At 39.4% G+C, this 19,390-nt stretch overlaps 2 protein-coding genes and 1 long non-coding RNA gene across 4 annotated transcripts; 1 reads left to right on the top strand and 2 right to left on the bottom strand.

Annotated features, from left to right (window-relative positions):
• Window positions 1-27: 27 nt before the first annotated feature.
• On the bottom strand, window positions 28-1,779 carry LOC122335648. The gene is made up of 2 exons (XR_006248989.1): window positions 1,647-1,779; window positions 28-554 (listed from the first exon to the last, which is right to left on the bottom strand). It is a non-coding gene; the product is annotated as an uncharacterized LOC122335648 (long non-coding RNA).
• A 193-nt stretch (window positions 1,780-1,972) lies between these two features.
• Window positions 1,973-11,008, top strand: prpsap1 (phosphoribosyl pyrophosphate synthetase-associated protein 1). 2 transcript variants are annotated; one of them, XM_043233070.1, is made up of 11 exons: window positions 1,973-2,218; window positions 2,690-2,742; window positions 3,534-3,600; window positions 3,869-4,041; window positions 4,294-4,409; window positions 4,489-4,544; window positions 4,699-4,844; window positions 5,924-5,962; window positions 7,997-8,067; window positions 8,159-8,305; window positions 8,862-11,008. In XM_043233070.1, exons 1-11 carry the CDS (start codon window positions 2,136-2,138, stop codon window positions 9,018-9,020), a joined length of 1,110 nt encoding a protein of 369 aa, XP_043089005.1. In that variant the 5' UTR covers window positions 1,973-2,135; the 3' UTR covers window positions 9,021-11,008. The 2 variants fall into 2 exon arrangements, with proteins under 2 accessions (XP_043089005.1, XP_043089014.1); XM_043233079.1 differs by lacking the exon at window positions 5,924-5,962 and having other exon boundaries at window positions 1,975-2,218.
• A 3,923-nt stretch (window positions 11,009-14,931) lies between these two features.
• On the bottom strand, window positions 14,932-16,280 carry rasd4 (rasd family member 4). The gene has a single exon (XM_043233293.1). It carries the CDS (start codon window positions 16,143-16,145, stop codon window positions 15,519-15,521), a length of 627 nt encoding a protein of 208 aa, XP_043089228.1. The 5' UTR covers window positions 16,146-16,280; the 3' UTR covers window positions 14,932-15,518.
• Between the last annotated feature and the right edge of the window lie 3,110 nt (window positions 16,281-19,390).

Here is a 19,390-nt window from a genome sequence, read left to right as displayed (position 1 = left end):
TGTAGGGCCCATATGTAAACCAGTAGCTCACGCTTATAAGCAAAGTTTATTTGGAATAATTTAAACATGGTTATTATAACATGTACATTTACTTTATGAAGCACAAGTATCTAAAAACTTAATTTCTTGTAAAACACATCATAACTTGTATTCTGCCTGCTGTAAGCAAGGTTTGATCACATGAACATTACGGCTTGCTTGTTTTCAACTTTACAAAACATAAGAAAAGTGAAGCTCTCGACTAAAATTATTCGGCATAATGTTTCTATATGCATAGTCTAAAATACATTTCACATAGAAAACAGCTCAGCTTCTCGCTCCTCTGTCCTCGCTCCCAACGACCCTTTAAAAAAAAAAGACAACAATTAACCAACATTGGAAAGTTTTTTAGCTTCTTTTTAGAAGACACCAGGAGATTCTTAGTAAAGCAGGAGTGTTTGCTGTAGTCATTGGCAAGAAGTCTTCAAGAAATCTCCAATAAAAATCTAACTGAGACCCAGCGCAGTGAGGTTTATAGGTTTTCAAGGTGGAGGAGTACGTAGAGGTGGAGACCACTGAAACAAAAGCATGCAGAAACAGAACAGGAAGTTTAATCAGAACGTGAATCACATTGTCAGAGTGGATTCTCTTTAACCTTTTATAAATCTGTATTTTCCATGTTTCTGTATTCATGGTTTACTCTACTGTTCAATTTTTCCCCCCTCAGATTAAATGAATATGTTTACGTTAAACGTGAGTGCGTTAAAGTGATCAAAAGTTACGCTCAAGGCTTTTGCAAACAAGTTACATTTGCTATTCTTCCCAATTTCCTGTTCATTAAAGAATCAAAAAAAAAAGAGAAGAAAGCTATCCGTATTAGAATGGTTTCTGATGGATCACGTTAGACTGAAGACTGGTGTAATGATAAAGAAAATTCAGCTTGGTGTCAAAGAAATAAATCAGATTTTTAAACGTTTTACAGTATAAAGAGGCAGTTTTCAGTGTAATATTTTACATTAGTCTTCTTACTGTTTAAATAAATGTAGACTCAGTGAGCATAAACATATCTAAAAAACTAAAACAGTGTGTGTGTATATATATATATATATATATATATATATATATATATATATATATATATATATATATATATATATATATATAGATACAGAACAGACAAAAGTTTGGACACACCTTCTCATTCAAACAGTTTTCTTTATTTTCATGACTATGAAATCTGTAGATTCACACTGAAGGCATCAAAACTATGAATTAACACATGTGGAATCGTATACACATAACAAAAAGTGTGAAACAACTGAAAATATATGTCATATTCTAGGTTCTTCAAAGTAGCCACCTTTTGCTTTGATTACTGCTTTGCACACTCTTGGCATTCTCATGTATTCTAAATAAATGATCTGTATATGTATATAGGTGATAATGCGTAGAAGAACTTTTTATTTTGTCTAAATGGTTCCATAAAGAACCATTAACATGTTTCACAAAAGCTTCTTTGTGGCCAAAAAAGGTTCTTCGGATTGTAAAAAGGTAAGAAACTGATTTTTTTTAAAGACCATTGACTGAACGATTCTTTCTGGAACCAAAAATGTTTCTTCAATAAGATTAACAGCAGGTGCGTCCTCTGTACGTGGAAAGAAACTCACCTCAGCTCTGGAGAAGAAACCTCAGCGACATCTCATTAAGCGTTTCACTGCAATGAGCCGTTAATTATTATAGAGTCCAACTCTTCTGTTCGCCTCAGTGTCTCCGGCGTTGAGTGTTCCACACAGGTTTACAAGAAGTAAAGATTTTTTTTTTATCGAATAAAAGTCCAGCACACGCTCGGTGAGCTCGACCCAGCTTAAGTGTTTTCACCCAACACGCTTCTTTCACACGACGTGAGAGTTTCCTGTGTGGAGCGGTGACCTCCGTCCAGCAGGCGGCTGCGGCGAGTCCTCGGCGGCGGAGCTCGCGCAGAAGAACTCGTCGTTGTTTGGAAACAGCAGTAAACTCCACAGCAGCCGCCGGACTTCTTCAACGGCTGTTACATCATTCGCGTTCCCGTGTACGACGGCGACAAAACCGCGCGACCGTGTAGCGTTAGACCAGCACGCGTCTCGTTCGTCTCAGCGGTAACCTTAAGTCGGTTAAACATGAACGTGGCTAAAAGTGGTTATCGCGTTTTCTCCGCCAACTCTACGCCCGCGTGCACGGAACTCTCTAAGAAGATTACCGAGTAAGTATCCTATGACCAACTGCTCAATATTTAACGGGGGTCTTGATTTGAGGTGCTGCACTTGGTGTCGGTTAACGCGCAGAGACGTTATAAGGATTTTGGCCTGCTGGAAACACGACAGCCTGGCCTGTTTTTTTTTTAATGTTTAGATATCGAATGATAAAAAAAGCTCGCCAGCTGCAGTGGTGTTTACTATGCGGATTTGGGCCGATAACTGAAATAACTTATCTATAGAGTATCTCCACAGGTACGCGGACGCCTGGCGTTAAACGCGTTTACTGTAGTTTTCTCCTCATAAAGAAAGCAGCAAAACTGGTGAACAGTGGGCTATTCATCGCGTAAGCTGCGCACGTGACCGACTGCTCGTCGCTGACCGCGGCTGAAATAACCGGGTCGCCATGCAGCTCCGTCTCAAAGGGCCTTTCGTGATGTGACATACCTGTTCTGACTTTCTTGTGTTTGTTTGCGCAGGCGTCTTGGAGTAGAGCTGGGGAAGTCTGTTGTTTACCAGGAGTCGAACCGAGGTGATCAATCCTGCTTTATTTGCACACATACTTGACAGAGTGACCCTTGGCACCCCGACCCCTTCGTTCGTAAGGCTTAATCGGTATCTCTCTTAGAGCCGGCTCGATTCACGAGGAGAATGGTGAATTAAATCACACGAAGCCTAATGGGTCCCGTGACCTTTGTGTGCACCGGGGAACGTCTTCCAAAACATCTCCACCTAATTCCCAACATGTCCGTACACGCATGAACGTCTAGTCAACCTTGTTTTAATGTTAATGAATTTAGCCTTTCTAAATGAGCAACCGTGTGCTCAAACCGTCTCCTTATAAGAGCTTCTACTCAGCCTTTACAGTCTTTCTTGCCTCTCTTCAAACATGTGACCCTCTCCAAAGACTCCATCTAAGAGCATGCAGCCAGATTCTCGAATGATACCGATGCTCAAAACCTGTTCAAACAATAAACACCTTTTAATACGGACCCATGACTACAAGCTGTCTGTCTATGCAGTTTGATACAAACCTCACCACTCAATGCTGCTTTTCTTACTCTTTCAGGTTTTAATGAAAGATATCTCACACTTTAGCATCAATACACTCCTAGCTAATAGTCAGTAAGGATAGGTTTAGGTATTGGGTCACATTAAGGATGTGGAGTATGGTCATGCGGAATAATGTTCTCTATACATACTTATAAAGGCATGAGGTCAAGGTTTTCATTTTTGTTCATGAGGTTCATCAGACAGCTAAGTATCAACTAAAGAATTAATTTACCACTGTTATTGCAACGCCTTTCCTTTTTTTTCCCACAGAAACGAGAGTTGAGATTAAAGAGTCTGTGAGAGGCCAAACGATCTTCATCATCCAAACCATTCCCAGGTAAGTATTAAATCTAGCTTTAATGTGAATCTAACTTAACAGCTGTGTGACTGTGATCCTTTTCTTCTATATCATCATATATTCACCATATACTCGCATCATTGCGAATTAAGATACATTTTTAACATTCCCTCCCTTTTTCCGTGAAACACAAAAGGTACAAAGCGAAGTCCACGGGGCGTCTTTTCTTAATCGCGTGTCTCAAATTGCAGTTCTTGGCAGGCTCTTTACAACAATTAGCTAACATCCATTTGTCTGCGTCCGTCAGAGACGTCAACACCGCTATTATGGAGCTGCTGATTATGGCCTATGCGCTGAAGACCTCCTGTGCCAAGAACATCATCGGCGTCATCCCGTACTTCCCCTACAGTAAACAGTGTAAGATGAGGAAGAGGGGATCCATAGTGTGCAAACTGCTCGCCTCCATGTTAGCCAAAGCAGGTAACGACTTCGACCGCTGATCTTCTTTCTTCTGTTTTCACAGTAACGGTCAAAAATATTCATACCCCGATTGATACGGTTGACTGCATTTTCTTGACTCTCTGCGCCAAATGAAAAATGTTAGTTTGACTGAAAGGAAAGAGTTTGTCTACTTTTGACTAATTCTTAGCAGTTAACATACGTCTCTAAATGATTGATTTGGTTATGTTTTACACCTTTGCATATCTTTGGACACTTTGCAATGTTACCTAGGTCTGACTCATATAATCACCATGGATCTGCACCAGAAAGAGATCCAGGGCTTCTTTACTTTTCCCGTGGACAACCTTCGGGCTTCTCCGTTCCTGCTGCAGTACATCCAGGAGGAGGTAGGTAGCATTTACAGACATTAACTTCACTTTTTATATATAAATAACATTTTGTTCTTCCCTTTTCTATTCTGAATAGATTCCTGATTATAGAAATGCTATCATTGTAGCCAAGTCCCCATCTGCTGCTAAAAGGTAATGGCTCCTGCAACTGTTATTTCTCATAGATAAAAGCAGTTGTATCATTTTCTGACTCTATAGATTTAAACCAGTTTAAATTATGGGCTTTTCACGCTTCTAAAGGTATAGTCAAGAGGATCACATCTCTGCGTGTCTCGTCTCTCTTCAGGGCTCAGTCGTATGCGGAGCGCCTTCGTCTTGGTCTGGCCGTCATGCACGGAGAAGCGCAGTGTTCAGAGTCCGACATGGCAGATGGCCGGCATTCTCCTCCATGCGTCCGTAACACCATCGGTCACCCCGGCTTGGAGTTGCCATGTAAGAGCCACCACACTCCGAATCCAACCCAGTGACTAGGCGTTCATGTTAATAAGAGGTTAAACCAGCTTCACCCCAAAAATCGAGAGAACGTAGCATTAGCACAAAGAAACAAACTTTAAATCCTTTTCTCGTCACTTCAAGTACAAAAGCGACTGAACTGTCGTGAAATAATACCACATTCTTCCGCTTATCCAAAGTAAATTTACAAAAATGTTTTTTTTCTTTTCCTTTAGATTTTGGGGTGAAAAACAAGCGTGTTTTTGTACGTTTTAGCTGAGTTCAGACAATGAGCCTGTTTCGATTGCAGCATTCAGCTTGCAAAATAGCCGATTAAGGAGTTCAAGATAAGGTCAAGAGGGTTTATTTGTAACCTCCCCCCCCCCGTTCATTTATCACCGTCTCTAGATGTTTACGAAGACTTTGTCTCAAAACCTGCTATTGTGATTCGGAGTCGACTCTTTCCTTTGAGAGACGATAACTTTAAACAGACTTTGCGGGATGTTTTCAGAAATCATTTTCAGAAATCCACAATAGAGGGACTTTAAAAATAGATCTGAAGCATGTGTATACAACAACAAATATAGAACCGCTCAAAACACGTTGAAGAATTGAACAGTTCGGTTCCGGTGTGTTCAGACGCCGACCAATGACTGAAACGGACGAGTCAGTCGTCTAGGTTTTGAGACACAGTTATTGTATGTGCTATTTGTTCTAGATTTTAAGGTTCTCGCTTACGTTTTACCTTGAGCACACGGTTGCCTCTATATAGAGAAGAAACGAGATCACAAACACCGTTATATTTAGCAGGTCTTGTCCACTCACACGCCGCCTGAGAGGAGCTCGCTCCAAGCAGCTCGACGTACATTTATGGTTTCTGTGTGGACTTTGACAATCCCGCTCAATTTCAAAGCATTAAATTCGCCGGAGCTGAGACACGCTTAAAAGTAAAGCTCCCGAAAATCTATTTCCCGTCGGGGGTTTTGAGAAGGATTGTCGAAGTCCCGGTTTCATGTCTGTATGTTCTATCATTTGTGTGTGGATTTTTGTTTAACGTGATGTTTATTTATTGGTAATAGGCAAACAACAAGCTCCGTTCCCAGGCATAGAGCTCCCAAGTATGACGGTTAACTCTATTTGCTACCGATCACAGCAGTGAACACGCTCAAATGGTTCCTATTGCATGCGTGCAGTGGCCGAGGTCTCTCAGTGTCTGCGATCCAGCACTCTGAAGCACTTTACTTAGCACCAGCAAACCCACTTAGGGATGTTTGTTCGGTACAATTTACGTCTAAAGCAGTCAAAATGATTATATTATTTCAATTATATAATTATAAGCTATTGTGAAGAGTAGGGGTGGTCGGTATGTCCAGAATATCACAATACAGGTATATCACTATGTAACATTTTCAATATCAAGGCGGTGTTTTAACCGTGTCTTAATGGCGTTTTTTGTGCAATCGTGCATGGGAAAAAATAAACAAATAAAAGAGTTGCTATACTACGACTCACTAGAAACCAGATAAAAGCACAGCGCAAAAATATCTACCGATATACCGCCCAGCCTAATCATTTCTTTTCCCCAATAATGGATGTCTAAGCTTCAGAGTGCTTCGTTCGAACAGAACTAAGAAGCCTCGAATGAAGTGCTTATTTTCAAAATCCATGTAATTGCCATCGTTCAGAAACGGAACCATTGAATGTCTGTCTGAGAGAAATGCCTTTATTTGTGATCCAGGCTCATCTTGCCAATCAACACTCCATGCCTGCTTCTGAAAAATCCCTAGACTAGAGGTTTTAAATGGTAGTCCTTTAGCTGCTTGGAACAGAGGGCCCCTGCATCGTCTTGGAAACACATGACCTAAATAAATATATAGAGGAAGGTGCTCGACGAATGTTCGTGGAGGTCTAGATACAAGATTAATTAAAAAAAAAAAAAAAAAGTATGCTTTTTCTTCACAAGCTTGTAGACAGCCAAACATGATTTTTGATAATCTCTGCTGAGGTTTACTTTGTAGTTTGTCCACATTGTGTGCACTACACTGAGAGCAATGTGTCATCAGAAAAGTGTCTAAAATGTCACACTTTTGGTCAACGATCTCTGTCTCTGAAACAGAATTGCTTTTGTTTGCTGCAGTATTCTGCTTTATCAGACAGCAGATCGCCGTCTGTATTGGTAGTCGCTGGATTTGTCATTTCTCATTTGCTTAAAGATAATCTCTGCCATGTGACTAATCACTGCAGGGAAATTGCATCATTTTTATCACGCTGACTGACTGATGACACAAGACTGTCATCTTATGAAAGCTCTCCAAATAAATCTGTCACTTGTAAAACATTTACTAAAATATAATAAAATATATCTTTTTAAATATCGCTTACCGAAATGTCAAAAACTTGTGAACGATGCCTATCAAATATGCTATTTTACTAAAAAACCTTAAAGCAGTGCTCTATTGAATACGATTAGTGTAGATGGCCTATAAGCCTCATTGACCTGTCAGACTGAAGATATAAATACAGAAAAAGCATTGTGGGTCGTGCTTTTGACGAAAGGCATGTGTTGAAGGCATGCATTACTTCTTTAACCCCCTCGTATTCTTAAATCGACCCACCCTTCCTCTCTCTCGTGATTACTTGGGAGTGTGTGTTTTGGCTGTTCCTGTGACCTTCCTCTGGTTGAATGACATTAGCCCTTCTTGACCACTCCTGAATTACAATGATGTCCTGGAGTCTGTCATGTTGACTCAAGGACAGATTGATTGATGTGTAGTTTCCTGCACTCTTGACTCTTAGTGTAAAACCTCTAGGTGTTGGCCTCTATGATTGGGTATATTGGGGACCAAGAGATGATCATTTTGATTTCTGCATGGCATGAGTTTTCCATTCCTATTTGGATTGAATTGTAGGTGGGGTAAAATGGGAAGCGTTCTCCAACAAATAAGCTAGCGTTATTTGCAATTGGGTCCATGCAGGACTTTCTAAGTGATTAAATTACACTATGGGTTGGTTGGGCCATTGCCCAAACTTGCACAAACTTGAACCCATCTTACCCAATCTACTCTAATGATGGAATGTGATTGATTGGCCTCTTGGTCTGCGACCAATTTCGTGAAATGATTTGAAAAACGAGTGCATGTTTGTCTTCATAGTAATGATGGCCAAGGAGAAGCCGCCCATCACTGTTGTCGGAGATGTTGGAGGCCGCATCGCCATCATTGTCGTAAGAAATACGTTTTTTTTGGAATCTGTATTAGTGTGACGCTAATTTTTGATTGACTGTATGAGCAGCACATGTTGTTTCGGCCCTTTAGGATGACATTATTGATGATGTGGAGGACTTTGTGGCAGCAGCTGAGATTTTGAAGGAGAGAGGAGCTTATAAGATTTACATCATGGCCACCCATGGACTCTTATCTGCAGACGCCCCGCGCCTCATCGAGGAATCCGCAATAGACGAAGTGAGTCTTTCAGCATGTCCACTGAGAAGCGAATGGCTAATTCTACAATAAAATTATTTTTATTGAAAGGAGCATTTTACATGCATTGCATGTCACAAAGAAAAGAAGACTAGTATCTTAAAATGTTCTTGAAACCCTTACCCGCATGTTGTTCCAAACGTGTAAAACCTTTGTCTTTTGGAACACAGTTTAAGATATTTTATTTTGACTGCCAAGTAATGAACCCTGTCAAAAATACTCCCATCTGCCAGGAGTGGTTCAACTGTGACATTATGAAGATCATTTTTGTACACTTTATTCAATAATTAGATGATCTCTTCTGTGTCTCTCTGCATCACCGTAGTGCCATTTTGGAGGTTATCAGCTACTCAGTTTTGTGTTCAGTGAACACTCTCAAAATGGAGAGCCACATTGAAGATAAATTATTGAATGAAGTTATTTTTATTCTTGTCGCTTCATAACATTGCATGGCAGATGGACTGTTTTTAACATATTGATGTGAATTAGTGTATTGAATGATGTACCGTGCTTGACCGATATCTTTCTGGACTTTCAGGTGGTGGTGACCAACACTGTCCCTCATGAGGTGCAAAAGCTGCAGTGCCCTAAGATTAAGACGGTGGATGTCAGCATGATCCTGGCAGAGGCTATCCGACGCATTCACAACGGGGAGTCCATGGCTTACCTGTTCCGCAACATCACAGTAGACGACTAGCCACAGATGAGGAGGTGTAGAGTTTAGGGAAATATCTCCACTCTTACACAGTTGAGAGGTGTGCCAATGCAGTTCCCCATTCCCAGCCAAACAAACACTGCAGTCACCTTCGTTTCCCAGATAAACCCATTGTCCTCTGCAAAACAATTCAAGCGAATCTCCATTGCCAAATTATATAGTCAAAATCTAAAGTTAATGAAGATTTGCCAGTGTGCAGATATGAAATGATGCAAAGAACATAATTTTTTATAACTTTTAATGATACTCTGCAGTAAAATCATCAGTTTTAGATTGACTGGTAAAGCTTTACATTAAGGTTCCTTCGGTTAACATTAGTTAATGCATTAGCGATTAGAATATTATTTGTTGCAGTATTTATTAATGTTGTTTTAATATCAATCTAAGTATGGTTAATTGCTAGTTTGTATTAACACTTTGTTTTAATAATATATAACAACTGATTATCTTGTTCCACGCCAGCATTTTTGAAAAAAAAAAAAATAAAAATACAGTTGCCAGTCACTGCCAGCATTTTTGCTATTTTTCAGAAAAAAATTATCCACAGAATATTTTTTTGTATTAATATCTTTAATGCAATGCATTAAAAAAAAACGCAGTCTCTACTTATAAACATTCTAGCTTCAAGCATTCTTTTTTTTTTTTTTTTTTACTAAAAGCTAATAAAATGTCTTTTTTATCCAGTGTTACAGGTGGGGAAAGAGTTAATAAATATATTAGAAGTATTTTCTTAATGCAGTTAACTAAAGTGTGACCATTCCACTGTTATGGAAAACTGATGATTTTACTGCTTATGAGTATTTCTGATTTATTTTGGTTTCGTTGTACAATAGTTCCTCCAATTCGAAAGGGATAGTCCGCCCCAAAAGTGAAATCTATCATATTTACCCGCATTGATCTTTGCTTGTATAATTTTATTACAACTCTGGAAAAAGCCCCAAAGCAAACAACCCTTCTTTGCAGTAGTTTTTTTTTTTTTTTTTTTTTTCAGCATATTCTTTCAAATATTCCTATTTTTCCATGCGAGAGTCCAAGTCGTACAGGATTGAAGTGTGATTTTTTTTGGGTGAACTGTCGGTTAATATCCATGGCGCAGGTTAAGGAACCGAAATATAGTGTGTTGCAGAAAATGCTGGTTTCCGGGTGGTTTGGTTAGTTGATTTGTTAATAAATGTTTACTCAAACGAATGAGTTCCAAATGAACCAAGTACTGTGAATACGTTACGTCTCGTAAAACGCATCTGTACTCCTACGTAACAAAACTATGCGAGCTAAAAACGGCATGTTCCTCAGTTTCAGTGCGTTACTAACGTCAAGATCTGCATTGCCTGGTGTAGAAGATAAGACTTTGGGTTTTATCTTGAATTAACCACGTTAGCAATACTAGGCCAGTTATGTTCTGCAGATACATTTAGCGTTACCTAAACGAGTATGCTGTGATCACCTGCCTCGTTAGCAGTGACATCTACCGTTAAAATAAAAAAAAAAACGTTTAGCTTTCGCTTCCTGATTGAACCTGGAGCAGGATCGTAAAACCCAATGGTAAAGCTAACCACAACGCATGAGTTTTGTGTGTCGGGTAGAGCGGGATCACAGACGCACCAGCACTGCCCCCCCCCCAACCACCCCCCCGCACGTCCACGTACTTCCTCTGTGTGCGTTTGTCTCTGCCGTCGAGCCGCCCCTACGTGTTCGTTTGAAGCACAGCTACACTTCTTTCTTTTAAACGTCGTCTTCCACCTCTGTGTTCCTCATTTGTGCGTCGACTAGCCGTTTCCCAGTGCCTCACTCTGTGAGAGCGAGCGTGGTTGCTATGGCAACCTTATTCAGAGCCGTTCTAGCTGTGTTTTTGCAGTACAGCGCAGATACGGTCCAACCTTACGGAGAACATGCGGTTTTGCTACAGTGCATTGTATCTGCTGTTGCTTTGCAATCTTATTTTTGTAAATAAACACAAGTGATTCGCTTCATGCTGCCCAGGTGCATCTTTATTGGGATAATACAAGGGGACGATACGCGTTTGAAAATCTCCAACGGGATGTGATGCCATCAGTGGTCTTCGGTTTTAGAGGACGAGTCGGTAAAAGACCCTTTACTTGCTCTAAACTCCTCAGGTTTGTTCACGTGACACTGAGGAGCTTAGACCAAGTCAAGGGACTCAAACAAAACTGACCTGGTCACAATAAAAATTTGTATTTTTCACATGAAGAAAAGTATGGATTAACAAGGTTTATATTTTTTTTATATATATATCTTTGAAATGCATATATATTTCAATTGATTTGGATGAATTCATTTTCATTTGAAACGCCACCCAGAGACGTTTAACCGAAAATTAAAAGGTCTTTTACTTTCCCTTTCGTCCATGTAGCATAATTTTTTTTTTTGTTGTTGTTTCTGCAGTCGAATTCAATGCCCCTCATTTTTTTTTTTTTTTTTTTTTTTTTTTGAGGGGAGGCTACCAACATTCTACCAAAATATCAATATTTGTGTTTTAGAGAAAATCGCGACATGAGGTTGAGTGAATGATGCCATTTTACACCATTTGAAAAATATTTAGTGAGACTCGCCACACAGGGCTCTTTACAGAACGTTTTAAGAAGATCAAATATTAGCCTTTATTTGTTATGGTCGGATATATAGCTTTGTCGAGATCTTTACCTATCAAAAATAACATTTAATAGTTGTAGCAAAAAAAAAACCCATACCTCCAATTGTTCTCCAGCTGTAGCGGGACTTATCTGTGGAACAAAGCCGTGTTGAGAGAGCAACACTTATCTGTGTGAGGATGGCTGTAGGTCAGATCTGATGAACAGACAGCTGTGTGTTTAAACCAGACTCGAAGAGGAACTAGACATGCAGCATTTAGAGGTCACTTCCCGCTTTTGGCCTCAGGAAACAATACACCTTGTATCTACTGTTCATATGAAAGGGGAAATATTCACGGTTTGTGTGTATAAATGGCTTAACTGTATTTTAGCGCCCAGACATTTAGTGAAACTCTATTACGTAGAAAAGTCGTTCCAAACACGCATGACTGGCTTTCTGCTCTAGAACTCAAAAAAAAGATGCTGGGTGCAACGTTTGATTCAGAAATTATTAAAAAGATTACTTACCGAGATTAAAAGCAGTTCATATGACTTGAAATAATGCAGCTTTGAAACGATGAAATGCCAAATAAAATTTAAGGTAAAAAAAAGAATAAATTGCGGACATTTGTAGATGATGGAACCAGATTTTGAGAAATTTACAAATTGATCTCAGAAATACGTACGTGTTTTACGAGGTGGCTGATCGGTACGACCTCGCTCGTACAAAGATTTTCGCTAAATCGAGTGTATTTCATGAATTCGTACGAAATTTGTGTGAATGATTTATACCTAACCCCGCCCCTAAACACATGCGTCACTGGGGTCTAGACAAATTACAAGACTGTACAAGAGGTCGAACTAATTAGATCGCTTCGTAAAATACATATGAATTGGTTGTGAGATAGTGTTGAATGTTGAGCTCTGTGTTTGTAAGCAACAAAAATATAATATTTCATAATTTAATATGTGAAAAAGTCCATCCCATGTCCTTTAACATCAAAATAAACCAACCTATTTTTAATATAATTTTTTTATATAGAAGAATTTTACTGTTTATGCTTAAAAACATTGCTTGTTCTGAGCGTTGTCTCTGCTGATTCAGTAAATATGACATTTTCCACTGGCGAAAGCAACATTAAGGATAGTATTTTTTTTCTGTAAACAATGGTCTGGAGAAAGACTCTCATTCTGACGGCACCCATTCACTACAGAGGATCCACCGGTAATACTGCATTTCTCAATCTTTGTTTCCAAGAAACAAACTTGTCTACACCCTTCTGGTTTGAATCAGAAAGGTCCAACTAAAGGTTGTACTTCCTACACCAGCTAAGGAAGTTCAAGCTGCCGCAGGAGCTGCTCGCACAGTTCTGCTTCAGTAACTGTCTGGTTTGGTTCAACCACCAAATCGGACATCAGAAGACTACTACGTATGGAAGTCAGGGCTGCTGAGGATCAATCAGTTGTGCCTCCCTGACCAAACTCCAAGATCTTTGAAAAAAGTGATAAAAAAGGCCTGATAAATTACTTTAGACCCCAGATACCCAGCCCACTTTTTCTTTCGACTGTTGCCTTCCTGCTGGTGCTACACCGAGCACAAGAACAACCCGATGTACTGTAAGTACAGCTTTTCTCTCGGGTAGGGTTCCCACAGGTCCTTCAGAAGCCTTAAGTTTGTGAATCTAAAAAAAAAAACAACAAAAAAAACAATGAATAATTGAAAACCCTGGAAAGTTTTTCGAAAAGAAACATTAACTTAGATTGAATTTATTTTGTGCGTTAAGTTTTCTCTATAATTCCCATCGGTAGACCAGTGTGTTTTCGCGGCCTTGCTTGATTAACGTATTTAAGATGGCGTTCGCACGCGACCAAAAGCTACTACATTTCACAGACACACCAACAATGTGTATTTTAAGAGGTCGCTTAACCTCACTCCTGTGTTTTTTTTGTACGATTTGTCTAAACTCCAGTGATGGGCAGGTTTAGGGGTGGGTTTCGACAGACTTAGCAAAAAAAAAAAAAAAAAATTGTATTAGCGCGGTTGTACAAATGAGCCACCTCGTAAAATATTGTGACTGTGAAATTTAGCAAAAACAGTCTGAAACGGCTAAAACGTGATTCCTGGAAAACCTTTCGATATTTTTTTACCCAAATGATGTAGTGTTGAATTGGTTTGGGTGTTAAAATAATATAAACCCGTAGCAATACATCTTTAAGCTACTTAAGCCTTTTCAGTGAAACCTACGAATAAGTTAATGTCGGAATTTAGATTACATTATAGGATGTGCCGAATATTCTTCAGTTTTATGCAAAACAGAAACACGATAAATAGAATATCGTATCTCTGGCCGTAAAGTTGTTTTTGCATAGCTGCGTTCGACATAAAACTAACGACGAAACACTCGCCGCTTTTTAGGGTATTGGAAAATAATGTATTTTCTATGTCCGTTATTATAGTGAACACTTGAAGTCCCATATATATCGCTTTCTTTTCTGCATAGAGGTTCAGTGCTGTTATGCAGCAGGTATTTCTGCGCCAAGTTGGATAAAACGGACCTCACATTTTCATTGAAAAGGTCATTGACTGGCAGATTTGGGAACTAGCTGACATCCTGTTGTGTGCGTGAAGAACAATGAGCCTTTGTTATACACGACACACATTTCCCCCGTGGCTTCGTCACTGCATTCAGAGCACGTTGTAGCTTGGAGCAAGTCCAGTCGATGGACCACAAGATGGCGATATTTGACAACAGGATCCTCACTGCACGAGAACGCGCACGTTGAAGGGCCCCTCGGATCTTTAGAACTGATCATTTCGATACTTCGATAATAAATTGAGATCTGGACACAAATGGACGAAACTTAGGTGGATTGATGTATGTAATGTTCTTAAAGGCTTCAAATTGGCTATTTGGAAGTCAAGTGAATCTTTAAATCAAATATACAATATATGAATGCATTTATATAGTTGATATTTAACTGTTATTTATTTTAAATAGATTAGTATGCTTTCAAAAACTACATACCCGCAAGTGCCTTAAAGGTGCATAGCTAAAGTGTAAATTTTGACACCAAATGCATTGTTTTTTTTAAAAAGGTACTGTCCCAGTGACAGCTTTTGTACCTTTTTTCCCCCCTGAGAGTTTGGGAATGGTGTAGACGTTAATTCCTCCATCATACATTTCCCATACTATGATTTTTTATTTTATGAAGCTTTTCAAGTCTTTTGTAAACTGTTAGAAGGTATTACACACACACACACACACATACATATTCTCTTAAGAGAAGCCAAAAAGCCTTTGAGGTGCCATTAGATTTCTTTTTATTTTTTCCTTTACATGTGAAAGAAAACTGAGAATGTACAAAATCGCCCGAAGAAACGGAGAAAAGAAAGGAAAAAGACACCAGTGCATGAAATGAGTTTTCAAAAGAATAAAAGTGCATGTGCACAGCGCAGACATTTAGAAAATGGACACGTGACTTCAATACTTTGTAAACCCAAGAATGTCATACGGTCAAATTTTAAATTACGGTAAAAAACATTAATGCTACGGCATTACAATATTGCAATGTCATTTGACGTATGCGTGACTGAACATTGCAGTAGCTCTTTACACAACTCCAGGAACTCAAAACCAGTATCAGAACATTCAAGAGAATCTTTGCACAAATGCAACAGTTCATTGTCCTTTGATCTTTCTCCCCTTCGCCTGTAATCCCTCTTCCTTCATCACTGCGGAGGACGCTGATTTTGGAGCAGGATTAAGGGGAGGTTTCGCTATGTAACAAAAGCTTATTTGCACGCCCTCGAAGAGCCTTCCTCATCTTCAACATTGGCGTTGAGAAGCAACTCAACCCTTTTCGTTCTCAAAAAATCTTTTTCTTGCCATCTTTAGGAGACGGAGCAGCTGTTGGTCTTGTTCATGGGTGGTCGTAGACTCATGTCCTTGGGAAAGGTCTCTCTGCGACGGCGCAAAGCCGGGCTGAGACGGCTGGGGAGGTTTGCTTGCTGAAGCAGCTCCTTGAACACCTCCATCACGTTTTCGTTTTCTTTAGCCGAGGCCTCGAGAAAACAGTTGTTCCAGTCCAGCTCCACCTTCACCAGAACGTCGTCCGCCGATACCCTTCGTTCCTGCAGTCGGTCTTTTTTGTTGCCCACCACCACGATGGGGGTGAACTTGTCCTCCTTGACCTCCAGGATTTCCTCACGCAGTCTCTTGACGGCTTCTAGGGATTCGGGGTCATCCACGGAGTAGACCAGGGCGAATGCGTCTCCGTTCTGGATGGAGAGCTTCCTCATGGCCGGGAAGGAGTAGCTGCCGCTTGTGTCCATGATGTTGATGGTCACTTTGACTCCAGCCACCTCGTACTCCTTGCTGTGGAGCTCCTCCACCGTGCGCCGGTGTTTGGGGTCAAAGCTGTCTTGTAGGAAACGTTTAATCAGGGCTGTTTTTCCCACACCTGCTGCTCCCATGAACACCAAGCGCACTTCTGTCTTTTCCTTCACTTCCAGAGACATGATCCCAGTCCGTTATTCGAGTCCGCAGCTTCCAGGAAAGCCTTCAAACTTCTCTGTCTTTTGATTGTAGCTGTCTCAGAGCGTGTGAGATGTCGAACGGTAAGCCGCTGCATCTGTGATTTGTGTGTCCTCTCGCTCTATATATGGCCTTTCTCAATTGCAGGGATTTCGTGCCCTCTTCAGAGCTCAGCCAATCGGCTCGCAGCAGCATCTCTTGTTGGTAAACCACTGGCCAATCACGAGAGGCTATGCAGATGAGATACAAGCACTCGCTGTTGAAGGAGAAGCGGTGTAGTGGAGAGCTGTCAGATGGGTTTTGCGCCTTGAACACACCGGTTGTCGGGTGTTTTAGAAAAAGACGAGTATGTTTAAAGAGCTTGGATTCACATTTTGCAATTAAGTATATTTAATATTTAAGTATATTTTCTTATACTATATATGCAATCCTACAAAACCAGCCTTAAGGTGCTGAGGTATACATTGTATGGTTCAAAGCGATTGATTATGCCAAAAATCATTTAGGATATTAAGATCATGTTCTGTGAAGGTATTTTGTACATTTCCTACCGTGAATATATTCAAATTGAATTTTTGATTAGTAATATGCATTGCTACTAAAGAACTAAAAAGCAATTTTCTCAGTATTCAGATTTTCTTTTTGCACCTCAGAATCATTTTTTTTTTAGAGCAATTGCTGTCATCAACGGAAAGCTTATTTATTCAGTTTTCAGATATATAAATCACAATTTAAAAAAATCAAAAATCAACCCTTATATGACTGGTTGTGTGGTCCCAAATATGTGCGATTGATATTCTATGCAATTTCATCATTGCCTGAATGAAGATAAACAGCAGCGCTCGTAATAAAGCAGCACGTATCCTGTATTAATCCAGCACTCTGGAATGATGGGTGTTTTTCTTTGCATGCTGGCTTTCAGGATGCCTTGCTTTGATGTGTTACGCTGTACCCTTCAAGAAGGCAATTTTCTCCTTGAACTGTACGTTTGTTGCCAATGGAGCGTTTCAAATCTGTCACACGCGCGATTCGATTTTGGATGCTCGATATGTTTTAGGTTTTTTTTCTTCCAAGGAGAAAGCCAGTTGCTTGGATTGCAAGTGGAGGAGGCTTCATTTTCTGTGCTGAGAAGAACGCAATAGTGCAATCGCCCAATTCCGGTTCACCATCACACCGATTCGAGAAGACAAAAGCACTTGGCGCTGTAATAGTCACGAGCGGCGTATAACCCTTTTACCTGTGATGATTTACTCTCCCCACCCCCAACACTGGCGTGCTCGTGTATATATACACGTGCGGTTCGGCTGACAACTAAGCTGTCGGTTCTTTCATGTGTCTCGACCTCAGATGCTGGAAGACTATTGAACATCCTTTCATTACGGCTCGATGACATAATAAGCTCCGTTGTGTTCAAATTGTCTATTTTCTCTACTTCCTCCTGAGACCCAGCTATGGATTTTTTGCCTCTGTAATGGAAGGTATATTTTAGTGAATTTTTCTGAGCCCTCACATCTCACAGTTTTAACCCTGTAAGACGCGTTTCAGAGATTTTTATTAACGTTTCACCATCACCAATCCCTCTCATCGGTCTTTAAAGATGGCTAAAATGAATGAAGTGTATAATTATACATAGAAATATGATTATATTTCGCAATTGTTATTTCAATCTGAATATTATTTGTCATAAAGCTCAGGAAAATGTAATTCAAATATGAATGGGGACATCATTCCATACATGTCCACTGTAAAGGACACCGGGACTAAAAGCAGGTTTATTATGCATTGTATCAATTATGTCAATATTATTATGAAATATTAGATATTATAAGGAAACTCCGGCCAATTATTACTCACATTATGACTATTCTTTTTCTACACGCTGTCCCAACAGCAACGCATTCATTTTGCAAATTAGATACAGAAATTGGAAAACCAATTACACATATTACGTAAAACAAAATATAACAAAGTGATTTGAAATTACATATTTTAAAGTTTGGTATAAAAATCCTGAAACTTACAAACTGGTTTAAAAATAAAATAAATAAATAATGTCTTTTTGATATCTACTCATGCCATTTTTTATTTATTTAGAGTCCTCTACAGAGGGCATAGAATAAAATATAAATAAATTATAACTTGATTAATATTTAATGAATATGGGGGGTGTCTCAGGGGGATTTTGTTATACATCTTTCTCAAGCACACCGTAGTTTCTGTCGGTTTTATCATTTTGCCTATAATGAACACACTTGATGATAAAATAATAATACCCTGAAATAGTGAGAAAGTGTGTGTGTTTCCAATAAAAATGTAGTCCAATAAAATCCTTTTTTTTTAATTAAACATATAAGATGTTAATGATTAAAAATTCTGAACATCTCAGTGTCAGCGCACACTTTTTTTTTTGCATTGTGTAAGATAATTTAGTCTCAAATAAGCAGTATTCAATCGGATAGAAATGATTTTTTTTATCATTTTGGTGCGATCTCTGAAAGCCTCTTTCCTCTCGTGTCTGTTTCATTTTCTGTTCAAATGGAGCGTATCTGTTCAAGAAGCATAAGTGTGACGGGGGAAATGCACACATTTAAGCGATCTTTTCGTATGAAATGTGTGTGTTTGCGCATAATTTGCATTTTAATGACGCTTTTAAAATAAACCTGTGAATACGTTCTGGGGTTTGGATCCATAATTCAAATGAGTCTCAGTCAGGCAGCGGCTGATGATGTTGTGAATAATGAAAGGGTTGCTTTAAGGGCTCTTTCTCCTCTCAATGAACTGTAATTTACTCATTAGATGAGTTAGGATGAGACTTACTGAGTGATAATGAACTACACGGAGAAGTGTGTTTGTAGAGACTTCAAAGTTTTGACTCCTGTTACTCAGACATTAGGTTCTTCTGCCTTATTAGCACTATTTTTTTATTATTTTAATAAGTGGATCTACATCAATGGACTTATTTGCTTAGCATGATTTATGGGAAGCAAATCATTTTAACATGGCTTTTTTTAAGTGAAATAAAATACTGTAAATGTAACATTTTTAATATAGGCATTGCTCATTGCTCTGCATCAAACTCTAATTCTAACATATAGTAAGTACATTTAATGTACCTTTAATGCATTTCATGCATAATGAAGCAAACGAACCATGACAGAAGACGCAATGTACTTCTTTTGTTTCGGGTCAAATGTGAGCGGTTTCACGTTTCAGAGCTCGTTCGTCGCCT

The sequence above is a fragment of the Puntigrus tetrazona genome, chromosome 3, assembly GCF_018831695.1.
Source record: "Puntigrus tetrazona isolate hp1 chromosome 3, ASM1883169v1, whole genome shotgun sequence".
NCBI classification, from domain to species: Eukaryota; Metazoa; Chordata; class Actinopteri; order Cypriniformes; family Cyprinidae; genus Puntigrus; species Puntigrus tetrazona.
The sequence above is the reverse complement of the archived record's forward strand: the minus strand, read 5'-3'. Positions and strand labels throughout refer to the sequence as shown.

Excerpts from the sequence above, each read along its gene's own strand:
- prpsap1 (XM_043233070.1), top strand. The coding sequence starts at position 2,136 with ATGAACGTGGCTAAAAGTGGTTATCGCGTTTTCTCCGCCAACTCTACG. Across the intron at positions 2,219-2,689 it reads CTCTCTAAGAAGATTACCGA|GCGTCTTGGAGTAGAGCTGG; the intron begins GTAAGTATCCTA and ends TTGTTTGCGCAG. Across the intron at positions 4,545-4,698 it reads TCCCCATCTGCTGCTAAAAG|GGCTCAGTCGTATGCGGAGC; the intron begins GTAATGGCTCCT and ends GTCTCTCTTCAG.
- rasd4 (XM_043233293.1), bottom strand. The coding sequence starts at position 16,145 with ATGTCTCTGGAAGTGAAGGAAAAGACAGAAGTGCGCTTGGTGTTCATG.